The 26,772-nt window shown below is 38.5% G+C and overlaps 1 protein-coding gene across 1 annotated transcript in view; it reads right to left on the bottom strand.

The window, feature by feature from the left end:
* The window catches only part of LOC126229545 (nucleolar protein 11-like), an 88,632-nt gene that overhangs the window by 23,730 nt on the left and 38,130 nt on the right, over nt 1-26,772 (bottom strand). Inside the window, exons 4-5 of the mRNA XM_049942310.1 lie at nt 8,662-8,806; nt 8,406-8,573 (exon numbers count right to left, since the gene is read on the bottom strand). Of these exons, the coding sequence (XP_049798267.1) occupies nt 8,406-8,573; nt 8,662-8,806 (313 nt within the window). The remainder of the gene's footprint in view (nt 1-8,405; nt 8,574-8,661; nt 8,807-26,772) is intronic.

Below are 26,772 nucleotides of genomic sequence, written 5' to 3' on the forward strand. Positions count from 1 at the left end.
ATCTGCATTCTCTTTTACAGCATACTCCTAAAATCAACATTAGTTCCATCAGCCAGCTACAAGCAGTACCAAGCCTTAGTAACCGAAATAAATACCTCATTTATTCAATGAAAATAACTGAAAAGCACTGCTTAGCAATACCCGAATTTGACTAAAATCTCACTAGAAAAGCATGTATACTGGCTCCAGTGTCATTAACTGACAACCAATATTTTTTTCATAAAATCTGAAACTGTAATCTGAAGGCACAGAAAACAGTATGTTTCTGCGGTGACAAACATGACACCAAAAAACAATTGTTGTTCAAAAAGCTTAAGGGTGTGCAGCCAAGTGATGTCTTCAACAACTGCCAATTTGAGAGGTATGCAGAGAGAGGGGGCAAGAGGAGATGGACAGAGAGATGGATGAGAAGGAGATGGACAAATAGAGGGGACAGGTGTGGGGGGTCTATAGGCAGATGGAAGATGCAGATGATTGGAAAAGAAACATGGTGAGAGGAGACAGGTGGAAGGGATTTGGAGAGGCAGGTGGAAGAGGGACAGGTTGTGAGGAGGTAGGTGGAAGGGGGGACATTGTGAGGAGGCAGTTAGAGAATGCACTGGGTGTGAGGAGGCAGGTGGAGAATGCACTGGGTGTGAGGACCCATGTGGAAGAGGGATTGTGTGTGAGGAAGCAGTTGGAAGAGGGAAAGAGGTGTAGCAGGAGGAAAGAAGATTGGGGAGAGATTTAAATTTATCCAGATTATTCTGCTGAAACCATTTCAACAAGCTCTGATATAAACATGATATTATTTGAATACAAAAAGTATGGAAGTAAGACATCCCTACTCCACCTAGGGAAGGGATGAGAAAGAAGTGATACATAAATATCTTCTACTACATGAATGAGCACTTCAGCGAGTTTTTGTCAGTGTGTTTCCTCATGGTTAAATGCCAAATATACATTTAACACCCTGTGTGGAATCGTATGGTGTACTTATGTGTGCATATATGTGGTGGTGGTGGTGGTGGTGGTGGTGTTGTGTGTGTGTGTGTGTGTGTGTGTGTGTGTGTGTGTGTGTAATACAGGCTGCAGGGTGCTATAAATAATCTTGATGTTCCGTGATCAATCTCATGGAGAAAGCTTTCAGAGAGAAGCATGTCATGTGCTGACTTGGGCACGTTTGCCCAAGAGATTACAGCAGCAGAGAGGGCTGTTTTGTATTCACTCCGCATGTATCCTGATATTGTTAGTTTATTCAAGGACAAGGGCTATGCTACATTCATGCAGGACAAGCAGGATTATGTACAAAAGATGCAGTGTTTACTATCCGATCCAGCATATAGTAAACTCAGAGCTGATCCAACAAAAAGGGCTGAGAGGAAGACTAATAACCTCCTGAATAAACATTCCCTGTTGAAAGAGATTATCCCCCGCAGTTGGTGCTCCAAAATAATGTGTAGCAAAACACATTGCTATTCTGTTGAACACACTTGTAGGTCAGTGTGTACATCACATTAAGAATGCAGCAGATTTCTTATGTCAATTAGAGGGACTGTGTTTGAAAGAGTCTGATATTTCAGTGAGTCTCGATGGAGTCTCCCCACTCACATTCCTCTCTCTCATTCATTAAGTGGGGTTAGGTTCAGTGTTGAATTAACTAACTTAGTTCAACATATGTTGACTCCCACTTACTTTTTATTCAATGACCTGTTCTATAAACAGACAGATGGAGTTGTGATGGAGAGCCCTTCGTCACCTATTATTACTGAGCTGTTTATGGGAGATTTCGAGGAACGTGCCCTGGAGTCAGTGGCTTTGAAACCTGTTGCTTTTTTAGATATGTAGATGATACTTTTGTTGTTTGGGCTCACGGAATTGAGAATTTAAACAACTTTTGAGAACATCTTAATTCAGTCCACCTAAATATTCACTTCCTTGATGGAAGTGGAAAAGGATGGCTACCTTCCATTCCTTGATGAAAAGGTTGATGGTACATTGGGACGTGCTGTTTACAGGAAGCAACTCTCACTGATTTGGACGTTTAGGCTGATAATTGTCAGCAGCTGGCTCAGCATGGAGGTGTACTTCATACCTTAAAACACAGGGCCCATGCCATCTCAGACCCTGAAAGTTTCTCAGCTGAGTTGGCCCACCTCGAAATCACCTTTCACCTGAAAGATTACAGTGAAAGCCACAGATCAGCTGAGTGTTGTGCTGTGGACCAAACACAAATTGAGTGAGTGATGAAAAAAATAATGAGGCCGCAGCCTCACGTACGTTTCATTTCCAACAGGAGTGGTTGTATTCGTAGAAAAATGATGTGAAGTGTGTTTTTTAAACACTATCTAAGATAAGGGCCCCTTTAGGGTCTGTAAAGGGTGATCTTGGTTTGAATACGGCAGGTGTCTACTGAATCCCTTGAAGTTGTAACATATCATACACTGGTTAGACCATCAGGACTGTGGAGGACTGCTGGTGAGCCTAAGCATCACACACGCTTACAACAATGAAGCAAATCTGCTGTTGCAGAATATTGCCTTGGCACCAGCCATCCTAAGTAATATAACAAGACGGACAATCTGGCATGTACTTCCAGCTGTTGGGACACCAGTTTATGCAGACTTTTGCTTGAATCCTGGTCGAATTTCACCCCCCCCCCCCCCTCCCTGCCCGCCCGTCCTCCACTCAAACCAACAGAGGGACAGAATTAAAGCTACTTTATCACCTGTTACTGTTACAATTAAAATTCACTATCAATGATTTTCAACATTTGTCATCTAAAGTTGTGTGGCGACCCTTTTAATGGTGCCTATGTTGTCTTTCTGCATGTGTCCTGCTTATCAAAGATTTAAATTTTCTTGCATAACACTCTCTCCCTGCATTTGTGCCTTCAAAATGGTGGGGTGTACACCTGTAAAAATATCAGTGATCGTCAAAGACTTCACCCACCTGTATTCACAAAAGTTATTTGAATATTTTATATGCGGGAGAAACTGAAGTTTCACAATATGATTATTTGCAAACTAGTGTGTTCATAATTTCTCATTAAAGTTTGAAGTGATTGCATTGGTATTACAATAAAATGACAGAATCTTCATGAACAAATTTTCAAGTGCTGTGGCACATCAGTCTTATATGGGAATTCTCTCCCCACTCCAATGGTGTAGCAGCAGCTAACATGCTACACCACACTGTAAATAACACTCTAAAATTATCTCATTTCTCTTCAAATTAAGCCAGAAATCAAACTAAAATTACACCATTTCTCTTCGAGGGCAAGCCACGAATCACGCTAAAGTTATGCCATTTCTCCTCGAATACATACTGGTATGCAAATAAAATGGACAAAAACATGTTTTGTAGTGCTCTCTCCAATATGACTAGAAACCAGTATGCTATGATCAAGTGCTGAAATGATCATCAGCCACACTACGATGAACTCAGAGAAGGAATCCAGCTGTCCGTTTTCCACTGGGCATGCTCTGATATGGTGTCATCCCTTCCAGTCTTACGACTACTAAGTTGCTCACAGCACAAAAGTGGTATTTCTCTTTGAAATTCCATGTAACACATTGTGAAAGCATAGAAGGGTATAATACCTCTGTAAATATCAAGCTGTCAAACCAACAAGACAACATTTGTGGACAAGAGCAAATAGAAAAAAACATATTTAAAAATGCTGAAATTTTAATATGTAAAGCATAGTTTTCTATTGCAGAATCACAAAAATCACTTGACAGTGGGCTAGAAGGCTGAAACTAGTCATGAACAAACACAATTAATACAGCAAAAGTGAGAAATGCCACCACCTTTTAGTATGAAAGTGTTTTCTGTAGGTTATCTACTATAGAGGCACTTTTGCAGTAGATCTTTGGAGAAGAAAGTGAGATTTAAGGAGACAGATAGGTTTTTTCTGGATCTAAAGCTAAAAAAAGGAGGAAATGGGATGAGACTCACTGACCTGGCTCAAGCTATGTGACTAGAAGCGGGTAGATTACCCTTTCAAGTTCGTAGAATATACCACTTGAGTGATCCACAGGAACAGGTAAAAAGCTCTCTAAGGATCTACATATATAGCACGAGGGATATTTGAGCAGCATATCTCATAATGGTGTGGCAACTAAACATTTAAGACAACAGACTCACAATTTTGTGGCCCGAATTCGATTCACAATGGTTCATTTCTTTTTTCTATTTCTTGAAGTGTTACACAATTATAAAATTAAATATATTTAAAAGTTCAATTGATATACGTATTATTAATAAACTGAATTTAGTTACAATTACTACCCTTGCAAATTAAAAGTCTATAGACGACCACATATGTAAAATCAGTAAGTGGGTCAAAATCATCTATTCATTCTCTCAGTGACCACACAAGAGAGAGAAGGCCAAAATACTGAATTCGGCCTTCCAAAGTTGTTTCACCGTGGAAGATCGTAACACTGTCCCTCCTTCCAATCGTCGTACGAACATCGAAATAACAGATACTGAGATAACCAATCGCAGAATTGAAAAGCAGCTACAATCGCTTACTAGTGGAAAGGCTAGAGGACCAGATGAAATACCTATAAGATTCTGTAAAAGAACTTGTTCCCCTTCTAGCAGTAATTTATCGTAGATCATTTGAGCAACAAAAGGTATCTAATGACTGGAAAAAAGCACAGGTCATTCCCGTTTTTAAGAAAGGTCATAAGACAGATCCACACAATAACAGACCTATATCGTTGACATCAATCTGTTGTAGAATTATGGAACATGTTTCATGCTCAAGAATTATGGCGTTTTTGGAAACTGAACATCTTCTCTATAAAAGTAAACATGAATTCTGCAAACAGAGATCCTGCAAAACTCAGCTCGCTCTGTTCCTCTACGAGATCCACAGCGCAGTGGACAACAGCGCTCAGGTTGATGCCACATTCCTTGATTTCAGTAAGGCATTTGACACCATCCCGCAATGCCCTTTAATGAAAAAAATACGATCTTACAGAGTACCCGAGCAGACCTGCGATTGGATTCAAGACTTTCTTGCAGATAGAATGCAACAAATCACTCTTAATGGAACTAAATCAACAGATGTAAAGGTAATATCCAGGGTACCACAGGGAAGTGTGTTTACAATATATACAAATGATCTAGTAGAAAGCATCAGATGCTCTTTAAGGCTACTCGCAGATGACGCAGTTGTCTATACCAAAGTAGCAACGCCAGAAGATAGTGAGAATTTGCAGAAGACCTGCAGAGGATTGATGAATAGTGCAGACTCTGGCAACTGGCATTGAACATAAATAAATGTAACATATTGCGCATAAATAGGAAAATAAATCCACTACTGTACAGCTACACTACTGATGATAAACAACCGGAGACAGCGTCTGCTGTAAAATATATAGGCATAACTATCCAGAGCGACCTTAAGTGGAATGACCATATAAAACAGGTAGTGGGAAAAGCAGACACCAGACTCAGATTCATTGGAAGAATCTTAAGGAAATGTAACTCGTCCATGAAAGAAGTGGCTTATAAGGCGCTTGTTTGCCCAATTCTTCAGTATTGTTCACCTATCTGGGATCCCTATCACGTAGGACTGATAGACGAGATAGAGAAGATCCAGCAAAGAGCGGCACATTTCGTCACGGGATTGTTTACCTGGCGAGAGAGCATTACAGAGATGCTAAACAAACTCCACTGGCAGACATTACAAGAGAGGTGTTGGGAATCATGGAGAGCTTTACTACTGAAATTTCGGGACAGCACTTTTCAGGAGCAGTTGGACAACATATTACTTCCCTCCACATACATCTCGCATATTGACAACGAGGAGAAAATTCAAGAAATTAGAGCCAATATAGAGGTTTACCGACAATCATTCTTCCCACTCACTATTTGCGAAGGAACAGGGTTGGAGGGATCAGATAGTGGCACCGAAAGTACCCTCTGCCACACACCATTAGGTGGTTTGTGGAGTATGATGTAGATGTAGATGTTGCAGCACATCGGTAAAATTTTGCACAAGCCACCACTGTGTTGGTGTCATCAGAATTTATGAAGCATGTAACCCATCTAAATGATTGTCATTTTTATACTCTTAATTACCATAATTCATAATTACCCTAACAGAAATACATGCAACAATAAACATATTTACCCTGTTTCTCAGTTACAAACAACTATTATTACACTGGGGTGCACTGTGAGTACATATTCTGAAATTCCTCATCACAATCTGGAATATGGTATGCTGTAAGTTATCACAGTTCACTGTTGTCAAAAGTTATTAACTTTCAAAGTTTTCAGTGATTTGCTAACTGCTCCATCTTGCAAAAAGTGCACATGCCAATAAGCTTGAATGTCAAAATTTTCTGCACCCATACTGTTTGATAAAATGCCCCAACAAGCACAACATCTCTAATACTTGCTGTACAAACAGCATACATCAAAAGTATAAAGGGCATTTTGCCCACACCTCTCTCTGTGGTTACCCAGTTCAAATACTCTTCTTGCTAACAATGTGCAGGAAGGGTCAAAGCATGTGCTGTCTTCTAGACCAGCTTTGGAACCACATTACCTGAGCTTTTGCTGTCTAAACAATCTATAGGAGTCATATGCCCATGTTACTCAGCACTACTGCCCTAATCTATTATGCAAACAGTAGCACATTACACGCTGTATTCATCCGAGGAGATAAATGTAAAAGTATGTGTATGCATATGGAAAGAAACTAAGTGGGTACTATAATATTTGACAGGGTCATTCTCAAATTTCAGGAGCTTGCAAAGTTGCAATATTAATTTTCCATTACCAATAAGTCAATACCAATAAGTCAAACCAGTTCATATCCATTGGAGATGACAGCACAATATAAAAATAAAAGTAGAACAACATGATACATGATGACATACATGTCAGACATGCCAGCCTAAATATGGGACTACAGGAAGGGCAATTTTATTTTACTGTTACAATAAACATCAGAAAGATTCTAAAGCCCAGGTTTGGTGTGAGTTTTGTAGTTTATTCAAGGAAAACTCTGAGTTCTTATCTGTCAAATTATACTGAAACGATTAATGACATGCAAGTATCTTTTTAAAAATTTCTCTTTCTGTTTTAAGTGTATCATTAGGCTTACAGCTCTTTTCGTGTCCTGTACTTTCTCCTTCAAGAATTAATAATCATAAAAATGATCTATGATCCAAAGCATCCCCAACAGATATTTTTGCTGCCTCTCCTTTGTACTTTTGAAGAGTGCCTGATCAGTAACTCGGATGAAAGTATAAAGCAACTGACCTTACAGTAACACCAAAAATGACTCGGATGAAATTGAACTCGGAAATCTGCATCATATAAATGTTAATTCCAGATTATATCACTGTCAAATAGGACCCTCTTTGCTTGGCGAAATTTCATGTACCAAGCTAATTTCAGCTGCAACTGTCAGTTCACAACCTAGTGGCATTACAAAACAACACTCTTATTTTGCACAAATACGAGTTTTAAAAAAGTAAATAATAAAGAATTTGTTATTAACACAAAATGTGTGCAAAGCTCCAGCAATGTCTCTTCAATTTAGTTTCAGACTAATTTTTGCAATTATTGGACCCAAGTATGGAAGGTTTACAAGGGAACACACTTCGTTACGAAATAGACCTGACCGTGAGCTTAATGCAAATGCTTCACTCTTATATGTTTCAAATATTTAAGTTTTCAGTTAAAGAATGGGAAATGTCACACAAAAGTAATAACAGCATAAGTCAAATAACTTTGTTTATAGTCCCTTTAGCACGTAACACATTTCCCTAACAATGTCAAAAAGCATCCAGTCTCACGCAAAATTATGCTTGTTTCACATTCACAATGAAGTAACCATTGCTACAGTGTGTTTCAACTCTAAAAACAGGTAGTCATTAATCATAACAGCCTTTTTATTTTATGTTTTGATATCAATGTGTTTCTCCATCAAAATTACTGATTAATAAACACAACACTGTTTAAACCATAAATCTCTTAACTAATCCTATGTGCCTTTCTGTGAAATAGCTCAATTGCTCAAACACTTTTCTCCTACAGACTGATGTAACACATTCAACTATTAATTACAATTTCTAGCAAAATTCTTCATACTGATTGACCTGCAACGTGGCCGCATGCGATACCAAGACAGCATGCGACCACTAACACTGGGGCACAGAACTCCAAGACAATGCACCATCAGTGAAAAGGCACACTAAGCTCCGAAAGTTCCAGAAGGCAGCAATAGGTACGGAGTATAATATTGACATATTACAACATTAAAGATAGAAGTACTCATAACAAATGTCAAGTAAATACGTGACTATGTCGCTCTTAAAATGCTGAAGCTCGAATTTTATTTTATTTTATTTTTTTTACTTGTAATGTTAAGAAATTATCTGCTAAACACAAACCTTCTTCACTAGGATCTGCACCATACAACATTAAATATGTGCTACTCAGTGCCTTCAGCACAACTGGATTCTTGGTGTTGACACATGAGACTGCTTGCAAAAAATTTCCGGGAGACTTTATGTCTGAGGTATGGAAGATGTTCAGTGAGAATAGTTTGCCATCACTCCCTGAAAACCCAAATGTTCATTTGTTCAAGTCTTTCAATAAAAAAAGTGAAACTGGTATTTATATCTTAAAACATGTCCAAATACTCACATAAAGTGAAAATGTGGCAGGAAGATGAATCCTGGACAACTGTAAAGCCTTTTAAGGTTATGTCAGGTTCATCCCTATTTAAGTTTACTTTTTGTATTTCATTCCTGGATCCAACAACAGGTATCACATACAAAAATACACCATTCTGCAACAAGAATAAGCACTAAGGGAACAAACTCTTCCACTACGGCACTGTTGTACAAAACATTCTCAGAATTCTTGCTGTGGCAATTCAGGGTAAATACAGTCTACTACCCTGAATTAATGTGGCCAGAAGTCCAAGGATCTTTTATACAAGAATAAGTACTAGCACAGTCTAATTGTGTTCGTATATGTTACTCTCGTTATTTCAGAGATACAGACGTACAATAGAGCTAAAATGCATAAGAACTGTTTAGATCGCCTTGTGCTTTGTACCACAGACAATATGACAAACAATTTATTACGATATGGAACGAGTCAGTATGTAACAAATCTGATATATCAGACACATCTTCCAAGTGCGTGTGTGACAACTAAAAGGACATTTATAGTTATACTTACCAGTTTTCATCATATGAGAGTGATAAATTAACTGCATTTCTGGTTTAATACAGCAGAAATATCCCCCCCCCCCTCTCTCTCTCTCTCTCTCTCTCTCTCTCTCTCTTTCTCTCCCCCCCCCCCCCCCCCTACTCTTTGCACAATACTGAAGCTGATCATTGGCTAACATGTGTAATTTTTCCTTACAGTATCATACTTGTGAAAGTTCCAGTTACTTCCATACAATCAATGATTGTTGACAACAACAGAATAAATGTACTGTGAAGATGATGTCGGCATATGCAGCTACATAAAGAATTCCACAATGGACACCAAGTGTTACAAACTATACTGATGTGAAAAAGTCATGGGATAGCAATATGCACATATACAGATGTTCGTAATATCACATACAGAAAGGCATAAAAGGGCAATGCATTGGCAGAGCTATCACTGTACTCAGACTCAGGTCATTCATGTGAAAAGGTTTCCGATGTGATTATGGCTGCATCAGGGAATTAACAGACATTGAACACAGAACGGTAGTTGGAGATAGACACATAAACATTCCATTTAGGAAATTGTTGGGGAATTCAATATCCGAGATATACAGTTGTGGTGGTTCACCTTCTTTATTTCTTTGTTTTTTGTCCCCAGTGTCGACGTACCGCGTTGTGATACCGGCTGAAAAATGGGGTGTGGTAGTACAACACTGACTACTTTAAATAATGTAGCCGACAGGTACATAGTTGCATTTCACAGCAGTTTACTTTCACTGTTCACAACCTCCCCCCCCCCCCCCCCCCCAAATAATACACAGTTATATATGCCCAGTGCACTATGGTTTTAACTTTCCATAAGCCTCATTAATAGTTTGCTGGCAAACCTCCACATACTGCTACAGTAGTTTACTATTGAACATCTACGAGCAGTAAAAACCTAACCACAAAGTTCACAGTTCTTGAAGAATAGAAAGGTACGTATGGAGCAGACACTGTCATTGTTTTAACACAAGGCCTAATTGTGTTACACTTATTTCACGGATGCATTGTTGTTGATCCAACCAATACAGGTTCCTTGTCTGATACTCGGCCGTGAACTGACTGTCTCTGGACCAAAAATCGTGCTCTTCTATACCCTCACAATAATAGGTGCTGAAACTACACATTGCTCGAAGTTAAATTCACAGAAATTACAATTAAAACTTAACTCATTTGATTAATTGAATAGATCAGAAAATTGTTTTTTTTTTTTTTTTTTTTTTTTTTTTTTTTTTTTTTTTTTTTTTTTTTACAACAAGAGTTAAGCTGAATTATTGTTTAAATGATGCAATTAACGTATATCGTTACACAAATAATACCTTTGATAAACTGTCAATTACTTTGGAATTAATTAAGGGCTGGCTTTGCTAACATATTTTCGAATAGAGCCAAATAGAACCTTTAAGAGTAGCATTAGTTGTTCCTCCAAATGTAATTAGTACAGAATTTATATTTGTTTATACATCAACAACAGAATTTAAGTTAGGAAACAATTACTGATTTCGTCCTTTAATGAAAGTATAAACTAGGAATAGTCAAAATAAATTAGAAAATCAATTACATACATTAAACTAAGCACAAAATTAGATCTGGTGTTACATTCTTTAAAACTGAGGGCCAATCCTTCTCTTTTATGAAAATGCAGATTATACTCACGTATGTTAATGGCAATCAGTCAAAATTGATAAAAACGAATTTAAGGAGGCAGATGGCAAAACAAGAGGGTAAGTAAACATATACCTACTTGCTTTGTCACACAGTGTCAAGTGTGCCCAGAAAACCACATCTGACGCATTATCTTTCACCAAGGGCAATACTCTCTTTCAAATTCTGAAGGTGGCAGGGGTAAAATACAGGGAGTGGAAAGCTATTTACATACAATTTGTACAGAAATCAGATGGCAGTTATAAAGAGTCGAGGGACATGAAAGGGAAGAAGTGGTTGGGAAGGGAGTGAGACAGGGTTGTAGCCTCTCCCCAATGTTATTCAATCTGTATATTGAGCAAGCAGTGAAGGAAACAAAAGAAAAATTCGGAGCAGGTATTAAAATCCATGGAGAAGAAATAAAGACTTTGAGGTTCGCCGATGACATCGTAATTCTGTCAGAGACAGCAAAGGACTTGGAAGAACAGTTCAACAGAATGGACAGTGGCTTGAAAGGAGGATGTAAGATGAACATCAACAAAAGCAAAACGAGGATAATGGAATGTAGTCAAATTAAGTCAGGTGATGCTGAGGGAATTAGATTAGGAAATGAGACACTTAAAGTAGTAAAGGAGTTTTGCTATTTGGGGAGCAAAATAACTGATGATGGTCGAAGTAGAGAGGATATAAAATGTAGACTGGCAATGGCAAGGAAAGCATTTCTGGAGAATAGAAATTTGTTAACAGAGAGTACAGATTTAAGTGTCAGGAAGTCGTTTCTGAAAGTATTTGTATGGAGTGTAGCCATGTATGGAAGTGAAACATGGACGATAAATAGTTTGGACAAGAAGAGAATAGAAGCTTTTGAAATGTGGTGCTACAGAAGAACGCTGGAGATTAGATGGGTAGATCACATAACTAATGAGGAAGTATTGAACAGGATTAGGGAGAAGAGAAGTTTGTGGCACAACTTGACTAGAAGAAGGGAAAGGTTGGTAGGACATGTTCTGAGGCATCAAGGGATCACCAATTTAGTACTGGAGGGCAGTGTGGAGGGTAAAAATCGTAGAGGGAGACCAAGAGATGAATACACTAAGCAGATTCAGAAGGATGTAGGTTGCAGTAGGTACTGGGAGATGAAGAAACTTGCACAGGATAGAGTAGCATGGAGAGCTGCATCAAACCAGTCTCAGGACTGAAGATAACAACAACAACAATGCAATGGCTGATGGCCTCCACTTAATGATCGAAAGCAGAGGCATTCAGAGAGAGTTGACAGTGCTAACAGACAAGCAGCACAGTGTGAAATAAAAGTAGAAATCAATGTGGGAGTTATGATGAACAAATCCATTAGGACAGTATAGCAAAATTTGGCATTAATGAGCTATGGCAGCAGATGAGCGAGATGAGCGCCATTGCTAACAGCATGACTTCGCCTGCAGTGCTTCTCTTGGGCTCTTGACCATATTGGCTGGACCCTAGAATGGAATGGTCAGATGAGTCCTGATTTCAGTTGGCAAGAGCTGATGGTAGGGTTCGAGTATGGCTGCAGACCACACAAAGCCACTGACCCAAGTTGTCAACAAGGCACTCTGCACGTAGAGGGTGGGCAACAATGGTGTGGGCAGTGTTTACATGAAATGGACTGGGTCTTGGTTATGTTTTGCCCTCTGAGACCATCTGCAGCCATTCATGGGCTTCGTGTTTCCAAACAACAATGGTATTTTTATAGATAATGTGCTATGTCACCAGGCCACAATTGTTCGCAATTGATTTGAAGAACATTCTGGACACATCAAGCGAATGATTTGGCCATCCCGATCGCCCAACATGAAACCCATCGAACATGGATGGGACATAATCAAGAGGTCAGTTCATGGACAAAATCCTGCAACGGCAGCACCTTTGAAATTATGGATGGCTACGGATGCAACATGGCTCAATATTTCTGCAGGGGACTTTCAACAACTGCCATATTAAATTGCTGCACTATGCCAGGCAAAAGGAGTTCTGACAGGTTACTAGGAGGTATCCCATGACTTTTGTCACCTCAGTGTGTTACCTGTCATTGACAAATAAACACATTCTTCCACAATAATTTTTTTGTCTTTGTTTTTTGTTTTAAAACATTCAGACAGAACTTTTTTTGTTAATACTTTCAATACTGTCACACAGTTACACATCTGTGTAACATAGCACTACAAATGAATAACAACTAAGTTGTATTCATGTATTTTAATAATATTAATAATAATTTGAAATGCGCACTCATCCATTCACTCCACAAAAAAGGGGGCAAAACTGAACCAAATTATTACAGGGGTATCTCACTCGTGCCGGTCACATATAAAATCCTATCAAAAGTTCTCATGAAGAGATTAGAAGAACAAGCTGACCCACAAATAGGAGAATACCAGGCTAGTTTTCGCAAGGGACGATCATGCATAGAACAGACCTTGAATCTGTAAATGATTCTCCAGATGAGAAACACCCAAAACACAGTGGTCCCTTTTGTAGATTTTAAAAAGGCCTATGACTCAATAGACAGAGTAGCACTCTGCAACGCGCTGGAAGAATTCAGCATTGACAGAAAGACAAGAGCAATCATTCGGCAAACATTAACTGTCACAGTCTCCAAGGTTAAATTTATGGGGGATATCTCTGAACCATTTGAAATCCAAACTGGAGTGGGACAGGGTGACAGACTTTCACCATTACTCTTTAATATCATTCTTGAAAAAATTAATAATAGATTCAATGTGAAGTGTTCAGCTTTTGCAGATGACCTTGCAATCCTCACAAATAATAGAAAAGAAGCCACTAACGCTATAGAGAAGTTACGCGAAATTGCACAAAGAACTGGCCTGCAAATTTCGTATGAGAAAACCCAGTACATAGAAAGAATGCCACAAGGCAAATTGCCTATTGTGCCAACCCATAGGAAAACTGTACAAGTACCACATTTTAAATACCTGGGAGAAATCATCCAGCCATCAGGGATCAAACTAAAGGCCAATGAGGAAAGAATAAAAAAACTACAGAAAGCATATAAACTCACGTGGAACTATTATAACAAAAAGTCCATATCCATTAATGCAAAATTGAGGCACTACAACACTGTCATACTTCCGGTGGCCTGTATGCATCTGAAACAACACAAATAGGTGGGCAAACTAAAATCAAAGGAATAGGGAAACATGAAAGGAAAATTCTCAGGAAAATTTTTGGCTCAATACAAGAGCAAGGAATTTGGTAGAAGAGACCAACATCAGAATTATATAAATACACAGAGAAGATTATGGATACAATAAGGAAAAGAAGAATGCACTTCTACGGACATATCCACAGGATGAATGAAAACAGAATTTCAAAGCGAATTCTTAAAGTCATCAACTCAGGCAGGGGAAAAACAAAATCGATAAAAGAAGTTGAAGAGGACCTCAGACAAGCACACATAACAGTAAACAATGCAGAAAATAGAACTGAATTCAGGAACATCATCAAAAAACATAAATTTGACACCACAACACAGAAGAGACCAGGATGCAAATGGACAGCGGAGCAAAAGAAACGCAGTGAACACACGAAGAAAATTTGGGCTCAGAAAAAACATAAACAATCATCATAGAGGAATTCACGCTCTCTTTAAATGGGAATAATCAAAAATAATAATAATAATAATCTCTACAAATGGTATTATTTTCAGTTACTTGAAATGAGATGGGTAATGTGTTATGAATGTCTGTTGTTATGGATCATCCTACAACCTTTAGCCCTCATTGAGAGTGCAATATTTCCTAAATACCACTTGTTTTAATAAATAACAATAATGACAATTATAGTTAAGTGGGCATTCCATATTCTTATAAGTGATAACAGGAATATTAGTCCACAATACACCAATCCATTTAAACAGCCCCTTTCATCTCTAAAAGCTTCTGGCATCCATGTTGGAAAAGTCACTAACCTTAAACATTTTGTAATACCTATGTACTTTTGAGTTCAAGTTCTTATCAATGCACATACTCAAATTTCTGAGTTTTTAATTTAAATTGTCATATAAGCTGCATCACTTGAAGCAGGCTGTATTTTGCAAAAAGTAAACTTTGTCCCATATCACGCGCTAAGTGATGATTAAAAGTGACACTTTATTTTGAGCAACTTAATTAACACATATTGCAGTTAAGTGAGCACAGGGCTCATTTTGAGTGGAAATAACTAACTTTATATGTTTATTACACATTTGAAATGCTATCTGTAGGCCTAATTTTTGCAGCTCATAAATAATGAAAATTTGTGTAGTGTACAGTGTGTCAATTGGTTTGCAACTGTTTTTGGGCACAAATTTTGTTTCTCAATGTGTAACAAATGTGAATGTTACTGTAGGGTATTCAGTCAAGAAGTGGTGAAGATTGTGGCTTGGAGTTCCAGTGGGGTAATTGTAGAGGGGAATTGAATGGGAAACTCAAAGCTCTCTCATGGAACTGTTGACTCTATTAAAAAGACAAGAGAATCATATAGCAGAAAGCACAGATTTGTGCCTTTCAGGCTGCATTAAATTATGTGAAATTTGAAACAGACAGGTTGAAGGGAGGAAAAAGTCTGTGGGAACTGGGGAAATGTAAGTAGTAATGGGCAAAAGGGTGAACAGTTATTCTGCTTCTTCATTTGCATTTGAGATTCCACAAACTAATAAATTTGTTGTGTCGCCTGAAATGGTAGGAGAAGAGCCTCTCATCCAACTGTAGGTTGTAGCAGACTTTTAGCAGAAAACTGAGTGTCAATGAAAAAGAGATTATGAAAAAAAAGTCTTGCTGCTAGGTAGCTGATATGATGCAGGCATTTAAGACAGATGATACAGGACTTATCAGAAGCAAGATACCAGGTCACAAGTATTTTGAAACCAATAGCAAGCCTTAGCTTGTCTCTGTCCCCTTCCTGTCTCCTCCTTCATCTCCACCTTCTTCATCCGTCTCCCTTTCCCCTCTCCCCACCCTCTCCCTCTTTCTACATCTCTTATATGCTCTATCATCAGAACTCCTTTCATCTAGTTGTGCAGCCGCTGAATCATCTGTCGAAAGATCTGCCTCACATTATCCTGTTACCCTTTCCTTGCCTCACGATCATTTACCCACCCCCACCCCACCTCAAACTGCCCACACAAGTTCTCTCAATAACTGATAACAGTCTTGCTGTGGTAGTGATCATTTGGGTATCCATGTAAGTGAATGTGTATACTTTTTGTACAAAAAGAGCAAGAGCTTGAAAGCTACTATGAACACTGTTTTCTGTTACATGTATCTATGCATCATACATCAGCCCACTATAGGTGGGAGATTCTTTTACATATTGTTCCATGTACGTGTAGATCCAGGAATTTCCATTATTATTGATAATACAGATGTCTCTCTCACTTCTCCTTAATTAATAAATAATTAATAAAGTTACATATTCTCTCAAAAATAAAGGCTCATCTGGATTTGATAGTATTTTTAACAGAGTACTAAAGTGTTTCCCGCATAACAACTATTGTCATTTCTAAAATATGTACTGCATCACTAACTCAGAGCATTTTTCCAGTGAGACTGAAATATACCATTGTTAAAGCTGCATCTATAAAAAATGAAATAGGACAGCATCAGTAACTACCAACTGGTTTCACTACTGCCATCATTTCCCAAAAAATCTGAGAAGGTTATATCATCTACCTGAGCAACAATAATATCCTTAGCAAATCACTGTTTAAATTTCAGAACAGTTGATCAACTGGGAATGCCAGTTATATATACGAGGTTTGCTCAAAAAATTTCGCAACATTCAGAATTTCGTGCCAATGGTGTGTTGAAGCAAAATGCGGTCGGCAATCCTATACAAGCCTGTGTGTAATGTGTAACTGCTGGAAGTTTCATTGTTGTATGTCTGTTAGTTATTGTTCAGTGCTGTATTGGGTAGAACATTGTGTCGCACAGTTTGCGAATTTCAAAATGGCAGAAGCAGAGGAGCAATGCGTCTGCATTAAATTTTGTGCGAAACTCAAGAAAATCTTTACAGTGACACACCAAATGATGCAGGAACCCTACAGTGATGAGTGATTAAGCCATACTCAGTGTTAGGGGTGGTTCACATGGCTTGAAAATGGCAGGATGGAAGTTAAAGATGACCCTCATTCAGAACACCCTCCGACAACTACTGACGATGCTCGTGTCAGGAACATCAATGAAATTGAGCATGCCAGTCGGAGATTGACTCTCCAAGAGATTACAGAAGAATGTAACATTTCAGTTGGATCATGTCATGAAATCCTGACACAGCACCTTGGAATGCAGTGTGTTGTCGCCAAGTCTATCCCATGGCTCATGAGTCAGGACCAGAACGACCTTCGCCTTGCAATCTGAGAAGAGCTTTTGGATCGCGCAAATGAGAGTGAGATGTTTCTTAAGAGAATCATAACCAGTGATGAGATGTGTGTCCATGGGCCTGATGTTGAGACCAAGGTTCAATCTTCACAATAGATCGGCACAGGTTCTCAAAGACCAGAAAAAGCTACTCAGCCAAAGTTAAATGTCAATGCCATGCTGATAGTTTTATTTGACTTTGAAGGATTAGTTCATCACGAGTTCTTGCCACAGGGACAAATTGTTAATCAATGGTACTATCAGGACATGTTGCGACGCATGTGAGAACGGAAGGGCCTGAAATGTGGTGAGACAGTTTGTAGCTCTTCCATGACAATAAGGCACCCGTACATTCATCGCTTTTGGTGCATGACTATAGCACAAAAAATTGAATCACTGTGCTGCCTCATCCTCTGTACTCTCCAGACCTGACCACACTGAAAGGACAAAGATTTGCAACTCTTGATGAGATAAAAGATAGCTCGCAGATGGCTTTTTGCACAATCCAGCTATAGACGTACCAAGACTGCTTCTGGAAGTGGAGACAGCAATGGGAGCAGAGTATCAAATGTCAAGAACAGTTATTTCAAAGGACACCATGCACAATAAGTAAAAGGTAAATGTAGAAAAATTTTGTGGACAAAGTTCCAGAATTTTTTGAACAGACCTCATATATTCACCACATTTTAGAAGCATTCCACAAGGTTCAATCTCAGACACAGGAGCACATGGGTGCATTTAATGTACATTAAAAATAGATTAAGCTGTCAGACAGGCCTTCATCAGATGCAGAAAAACACTCACGTGCACGCGCGCATCCACCCACATCCACGCACACGCACACACAGAGGCCAAACAGAACTGGTTCCATTTGCAGATGACATTGATAATTTATTGCACTAAATCCAAGTAGGCATACAGGAACAGAAGAAATGACAAACAATGTTCAAAAAAGTATTAGAGAATGTTCTTCTGCAAATGATTTCAAAAAGATGTGACATGCACATATAATGGTATTATGTCCATGACATAACAACATAACACATGGAGCAGAAGTAATAACTATGGTGAAAAACTCAAAATTTTAGGTGTCTATTTTGTTGATAACTTAAATCAGGAAAAACCACATTCTTGAACTCCTAAAACAACTCAGTTCAGCCACATTTGCACTTTCAATCATTGCAAATCTTGGAAACAGATAAATTGTTATGTTAACATATTTCACATAGAATAACATTATCGAAAAACTCAAGTTTAAGAAATTTAGTTTTCATTGTACAAAAAGCTGAAGGCATAATATTGGCACTCATCCACGATTATTTTGTGGACATGTGTGGATGGATATGTGTGTGTGTGCGAGTGTATACCCGTCCTTTTTTCCCCCTAAGGTAAGTCTTTCCGCTCCCGGGATTGGAATGACTCCTTACCCTCTCCCTTAAAACCCACATCCTTTCGTTTTTCCCTCTCCTTCCCTCTTTCCTGATGAGGCAACAGTTTGTTGCGAAAGCTTGAATTTTGTGTGTGTGTTTGTGTTTGTTTGTGTGTCTGTCGACCTGCCAGCACTTTCATTTGGTAAGTCACATCATCTTTGTTTTTAGACATGTTTAAGGAATTAGGTATTTTTGACTACTGCTTCACAGTGTATGGGTACTCTCTCATGAAGTTTGTTGAAAATAACTCACTACATTTGAAAAGGAACAATGATGTACCTAGCTACAAAGCAGAAGAAAAAATTACATTCATTATTCCATATTAAGGTAGACTTTAGCCCAAAAAGGGTCCACTACTCTGCTACCAAAGTTTTTAATCACCTGTCCAATAACATAAAACGTCTGGCAGACACTGGAGTTAAATTTGAAAACTGAAAAAGTTTCTCCTTGACATTTATTTACATGATTTGTATACAGTGGTGAGTAAGAATTACTAATTTGCAGCTGAAAAAAAAAAAACTTGTAAATTGTCAGCATGTAGCCATACTGTTGAGACTGTAAGATGCACTCTTTTCTTTGAAAAATTGCCTCCAAAATTCAAGTGCATCTTACTCAAAATTAATATAAAATTTCCAGTGTTTGATTTAAATTCCCGGTGGTCTTAAAAATGACCATATATTCAATGCCATGGGAAACCTATCTCTACTTGGCAACACTGGATTAAAACAGCAACAGCAGTGCACCAATGTGACGAACATGAGTTTTGCAGGGATTCACAAGCTTGCTAACAATATCTCCTTCCCGCCTCAACAGCACGCACCCAGAACACTGTCTAGCCTATGGTGCATCATTACAGTCTACGGTGCCAGTGAACTTTAACTGAAAGTGATATCAGGGTTGCCACATGTTTCCCCACATGAAATTCCCTGATATTTCCCTGAGTTCCAGACAAGTTTTAGCATTTTTCCCTGACAAATTTTGAGACCTCAAGGGTAACTTAAGACATAAATTGGCAATCTGTCTTTGCAGCTACAGTACAAGAAACAATAGTGCAAACGAGGAAATATCTAAAAAAAAAACTCGCAAGCAGATGGCATTTCCTGATATGACCAAAAATCTTAAGTACTAACATCAACATCTTTTGCAAATAACTGCTTTTAGATGGAGAAAGCAAGTCAAATAGTATGTGTGCTTCATTAAGACCACCAATGTTATTTTATTTCAATAAAACATAACACATTTGGTGACAAAAATAAACATTTCCTTGGAGTCCCAAGACAAATTTAAAATACCTTCACTGATTACAGAAAAAAATTAGGCCTCTTGAAAGAATTGTATAAGGTGGGGAAGAATTGTGTAAACAAACACTGTAGGTGACTGCCAATAAAATGTTGGTTCTACTATGTTCATTATTGTCAGTAATTACCCACAGTATTATATCTATTATTTTACAAGTATTTTATGATTTTTCTTTCAAGAAATATATGAGTACACAGCGTACAAACTGCCAGCGAGTAACACAATTTTCTTCTTATCATCCATACTTTCTACCATAAAATGTAGTTTATAAGTGCCAAAATGTACTAGAACAAATAAAATGTCTATAAAACGCCTTGAGGTGAGACGGTCGCAATTCCTGAAATCCACTGCCGATGGCCTCTGGCCTGCTGAGGACCACCACAATCCTGGGTCCATTGATGAACCATGAAAATCCGCTGCCTTACACCATACACAGACAGACCCAGCCAGTGGGCAGATCAGTGAGACTAGTTCTGACAGGCAGGGCCTGCACATTAGTGGGAACTGAATGGCTTCAGACTGGCAGACCTGATCCATTACAGACAATTGTAGAAATGGCCTGCCATTTTGGCCCATTGTGGAAATCCACTTGTGTGACCAGCTACTCACTAGCCACAGATAGCATGTTGATGAAATGAGACGAAAGTGATCGATGCATGCAATAGATAACTTTTTCAAATACTCTGAGAATCAATAATAATGAAGATGGGTAACAACTCACCATAAAGATGGTTGCTGAGCTGCAGACAGGCACACAGAAAAGACAATCACACTCCCACAACTAAATTTTCAGCCATAGCTTTTATCAGAAAACCAGAACACACACACATTCACACAATCACTCAGACACAACTCATGCACACGACTGCCGTCTCCAGCCCCTGCATCTACAGTCTCCGAGAATCAGATTGAAACAAACCACTCCTCATGCCTCCCAGCCTGTCATCGGCATCTGTTAGGCTAGTGACAAGAAATAGTGGCAACACTGACTGCAAGCTGAGGGGAGTGGTAGGAAGACGAGAAGCAGCAATAATGAGGGAGTAGGGAAGCGGCACACATACTCAGCTGCATCCAGCCAATGACAATGTATGACACCTCACTAAACAAACCATTTCATCTACTGAGACAAAAACAAGATTTATGCAGTGCTTTTTCAAATTTCCGTGATATTTCCCTGACATGTTTGAAATTCTCTGTTTCCAGAATCTGTGGCAACCCTGGATTTAGGTTTTCGGTAACAGTAAGTTTTTGTTGGTAGCTAGTTTCGTAATGGGAAAAAATAAATGGTAATCATATGATGAGGGCTAAAATTGAAAGTAATAGCATACATAGATGTAGTTGGAAACAGAGTAACTGATCAGCGTTTTGGCCGTCCACCAACAGAAAAAAAAAAAAAATTTCACAATTGGCGGTCTAGTAAAGAAGAACTGAAAAAAAAGAGGAAGACTTATCGTGCAAACAGAGGACTGAAAGAAAAAAAGGCCAAAACTAGAAGATGACTATTTTCAGGGATTTGAAAGATCAGTTCAGTTTTATAGATTAAGAATTCTTTTCGTTTTGCTTTGCAATCTAATAATAAAAAATAGTAAAAATGTTATTTTTTTAAAAAACTGCTTAAAAATTACGATGTGTCCTACAGTCTGTAGCATCTTAAGAGTCCATAAAATATGGTACATATGAATATAAAGTGACTCATTCCATACAACTTCTGACACTTTCTTGGACGACAAGAGAGAGTGCTGTGTTGGGTTGCGCGGCTCACACGTCTCTTCCAGTTGACTCATACGTTGTGTGTGCAGCTGATCCTCTACTTTGGGTCGTCAGATACATTGCTCTCACTGTTTAATTCTTCTCCGAAGACTGTATCAGGTTAAAGGGAATAATATTAACCAGCTCTCTATTCTTGAAATAAATCATGTACTTGTAGAATCTTTTCAGTTCAACAACAATATATTTTCAATTCTCATCTCCAAAGTAACAATTATTCTGTACAAGCTCCAGCAAGCCAACTGCTTCCAAGATAAACGTCAGAATCGACAAAACAGCCATACAATTACATAAGTGCTGCCTCATACAGAGCCAAGACATGAAGTAAGAGTCTCTATACAATACACACTTCATATGTCTCTGTAACAATCCTCATGACACAAAAACCACAGAACATTATACAAACACTCTTTGACTTTTTTATGTAAATTCCAAGGCACTGCTGGTAACCACTTGACAGGGCCGCTCACCTGATGCAGCTCCTGGCTTCTCGTGACAGCTGTCCCTCCTACACACACAGATGAGTGTGGTGCAGTAAAAAGGCTCTCTCGCCCTCATCATTAAAATATCGGGTGTTCGAGACGTTGGAAAGCCAAGTGTTCCTAGAATTTACCTCGAAATCCTCGAATCACTACATTTCCCTCCCTTACCTCGAACACGCAATATTTTACACATATTCATCATGTACATTAATATCTATCACAACACTAATTTATATTTCAATCAATATACAATATATCTCTTTTAGTCCTTGTGTACTTAACACCTAGATTTTCCTTTTCTTGTTTTTGTTCGTTTCGACAATAACTATCTGAGCATTTCACCCGATGTTGGAGTTTCATCTAGGAATTGTGCTGACAGCATTTTTAATTTCCAATCACAAACTCCAGGTGGCAAAGACTATTGATTGCCTCATCCTTTAGTATAATTCTCTAAACTACCTTTTCTTTAGTACTTAACATTCTCGTTTCCTACATTAACTTGTAGTCTGGAGGAAACTCTGGAGAAAAAAAAAAAATGAACGTGTTCTTTCTGACACTCGTAACTCCTAATAACGCTGCCGATGTAAGGAATCCAAACTTATCAGAATAATCTCCATAAAACTGTGTGACTTCTGTCATAATACTGTCCTTCCCTTTAGGCACAGTACCTATACTTTATCTCCGGGTTGATCCTATGGACACACAACCTCTTTCCGTTTTGGTAGGTACGCCTCTTTCTTATTCCTATATTCTATGGTACAGGTCAGTCCCCTTCTTGGTGCCCCTGCCCGCACAGTATAGGTCAGCCTCTCTTCGGTCTGCCTATTTCTTCATTTAATAAAAACTGGGTGCGCCCCCCTTATCCTTTGTGAGTAGGCCCCATGGTTCATTGCCCTAGTATACATATTTATGTGTACTGTCGCTAAATATTACCTGACAAAATTCAGTTCTACTTCACACTTCACTCTTACCTCTGGGTACCTTATCTGATGTCCTAGCGTCCTCCATAACTTCTCAACTTCTACGCTTTCAGCAGACCTCATATTATATATAATTCAATATATCATACCTTTCTTTATTCTATACTTCCCCTACAAACCATTAGAATAAATATTCAACTGATATTCCTAAATAATTAGCACCATTAGTTCCTCCCTGGCTTATGGTCATTAGTTCTTCCTTATTTTCTGCTCTCCTTCATTTCTCACACTTCCTTGTGCGATGTAGAACTGTCTCTGTTCTTATACCTACGTATAAATATATAAGAAGTGACAAAAGATTAAAAAAAAAGGCATGATGCAGAACCGTCATATATCAACCATACAATATGTGCATCTACTCAAATGTACATATGTCTTTATTGCTCTCCATCCCTTGGCAGTTCTGACATCGCTTCAGGTTTCTAGCCCATAATTTTCATGTTTGCGTCTAAGTGTTCAAATGGTTCAAATAGCCATGAGCACTATGGGACTTAACATCTGAGGTCATCAGTCCCCTGTCTAAGTGTAATCTTGTGTGTATGTCGATGTATGTTTGTGCAGCCTGATACTTCGGCCTACTTATGTGAAATAAGTTGAAGGTTAAGGAAACCACAGAGAATGAGAAGGACTTCAGCAAAAGAAGTATATGCATATGGAAAAAGGTAAAGATAGACCAGTACTCAGATGACAAGTAAGAAAGGAACAAATAGAGATGGTTGCTAAGATTGAAGGAGAAAAAGAAGATAGCCTCAAAGACAGGAAAACCATTCCCACCCTCTTCCCCAGGATCCCTACTTCGCCAGTACATGAGTGAGAAGCCGGAGGAGGTATGATGTTAAACGTCTCCTACAGAACGGACATTCTCACCTTTACCTTTGAAGCCCCCGAAGAAAAATTTTAGCAACATCTATAGAACGGCAAATGGTGAAGAATCAGTCACACTTGTTCATGAGGGTTATCTGAAAGGTGTGTGTGTGTGTGGTGTAAGTCATGTCTTTACCTACACTACCCTCCCCTTTCAAGATTGATACAAACCCTCCCATCTACACCACATCTCATAAAAGGTATAAATGTTCTATAAAAATAGAAAATTATACACTACGATAAGATAGTTATTTCATTAGTCACCTCATATTATATTATTCTTAAATCTAATATTCTATTCTGTTCATTCAGTCTTAAAGTCACTCTGTTTACATAGTACCATCACATTACACATTCTACCAGAATATTATTCTGTTCATTTCATTTTACATTTACAGATCACTGTTTATTTGTGATTCTCTTAAATTAGTCACAATCTTCTTGTAGTCATATTTGGTCACTTAAATACTAACATGATAGGATAGTTTAAGAGGTTATGAATAGATTACAGAATAGTTGAAGATTTGAAGGGAATTAGATGTAGGAAAACTAATGTGGAAGCAACAACGAAAACAATTCATGAACCGACGGTCGTCACTCTGCCCGTTAACACAGAATGTTAACGTCCCTGGGGAACAGATGTGACTCCGTCCGGATTCCATGGATCTGACATTAACCTCACTTGAGCAAGAGCAAACCAGTACTTCTCTTTACATTTTGAGTGAAAGTCTCCCAACAGAAAAACAATCACCACTTTACTAGGTAACACAACATCAGATAAAGTTATTCTGTTTTCAACTTTGTCATGGACAAGTTTGAATTTCTTGCACAAGTTGTCTATAACCTTGTTAGTATCATTCTGTTTGGTAAAAGCAACAGTTGCAACGTTTACGGAGATTATATTCTCAGTAATTTCTCGATCTATAATTTGCTCAAATGGTTCTGCTAGATTACTTACATTTATAATGTCAAAGTTGACTATTTTTTCTTTGAAATTTTGTTCTACATTATTTACTTGCATGTTGACGCATGCAATTTGTGATTGGACTATAGGAATCAGCTTATCCTGGTTCTCAACACTCTCTTTCAGGGTGCACACCCTTGCTTTACAGCATCGAATGTAACATTGGATACACGCTGAAAAGATCCTAATTTTTCGACAAGTTCCATTTCTATATTATTACATTTATCTTCAATGTCAAATTCTAATTTTTTAGTTAAATCCTGAAATTGCTCATTCTTTCTTTGGTTAAACTCAGTGAATAGTTGTTCAATGTGAGTATTCAAAGAACTGGTTTGTTCACTCCTTAAATCCAATTTCAGATTTTCTACCTTATTATTTAAAGAGTCAAATTCAGTCTTTAACAAAACTATATTAGGTGCTTGACTGTTCAAGATTCCGCTTTGGCTACTTAAAACATCACTCTGAGCATCTAATTTGATGTTCAATTGTGTATTTACTGAATCTAACTTAAGACTTTGATCACTTAGTTCTTGTCTTAAAGAAGCATTTTGAGCATTTAAATCTGCTCTTTGAGCATCTAACTTAGCATTTAGTTCTTTTCTTAATGAACCATTCTGATCACTTAGTTCTTTCCTTAAAGCTGCTGAATCTGCTCTATGGGCTTTAAGTAAATTCACTACCTCAGACCAGTCTGGTGCCCCCTTACTCACTGTCGTAACCATGGCTAGTTCTGAAGTTTCCCCAGTTTTTTGAATGCTATCCATATCCCAATTGATTTTCGACCTAGTGATCATCTAAAACAACTTCACCTCTAAATGTACTAGCTACAGTAATATAGTCTTTGAACAGTTTCTTTCCCCCCCCCCCCCCCCCCCCTACTCAAACAATTATTGTTGTTCGCTCACCCAGTGTAGAGTTTTATGCTGCGGTGAATAGCACAGGTGCCGGCAGCGTCGAATGTTGGTTGCGGTGTCGGTGAATGGACACGAAGTCAGCAATGGTGAACAGCAGCCGTTGCAGTCAACGTCGGTGGCTGGTTACTGCGTCGACGTCAGTGGCTGGTTACTGCGTCGACGTCAGTGGCTGGTTACTGCGTGTGTGAGAATTGCTTCCTCCCCACACCCAAATCATCTTAATTGAAAAGTTGACATCTTCCCTCCATTCTTTTGACATTATTACCTTCTACTGTCTTATGTTGCTTTCACAAATTTCTTCCTTTGGTTCAGTAGACTCGCAAATTACTCAAAACAGTTTCTCAGTCTTGTTATGCCTGGTTGCTATGGCAACTCAAATATCTTCTTCCCGTTTTTGGCTTACAATTTCCCTTTCTCTTTCAGTCCTCTCACTTGGTCGCCATGTTCTAACGCTTTCTTGAATGACAAGAGACAGTGCTGTGTTGGGTTGCGCAGCTCACGTCTCTTCCAGTTCACTCATACGCTTGCGTGTAGCCGATCCTCTTCTTTATGTAACCAGCTAAGTCGCTCTCACTGTTTAATTCTTCTCCAAAGACTGTATCAGGTTAAAGGGAATAATATTAACCAACTTTCTATTCTTGAAATCATAGAATTTATGGAACATATTTTGTGTTCAGACATAATGACCTTTCTAGACTCTGAGAAGCTCATCAGCAGAAACCAGCAAGGTTTTAGGAAACAGCGGTCATGCGAGACACAGCTGGCCCTCTTTGTGCACGATAATGGCTCCCAGGTTGATGCCATATTTC

Source organism: Schistocerca nitens, unplaced genomic scaffold (genome assembly GCF_023898315.1).
Source record: "Schistocerca nitens isolate TAMUIC-IGC-003100 unplaced genomic scaffold, iqSchNite1.1 HiC_scaffold_375, whole genome shotgun sequence".
Classification (NCBI taxonomy): Eukaryota; Metazoa; Arthropoda; class Insecta; order Orthoptera; family Acrididae; genus Schistocerca; species Schistocerca nitens.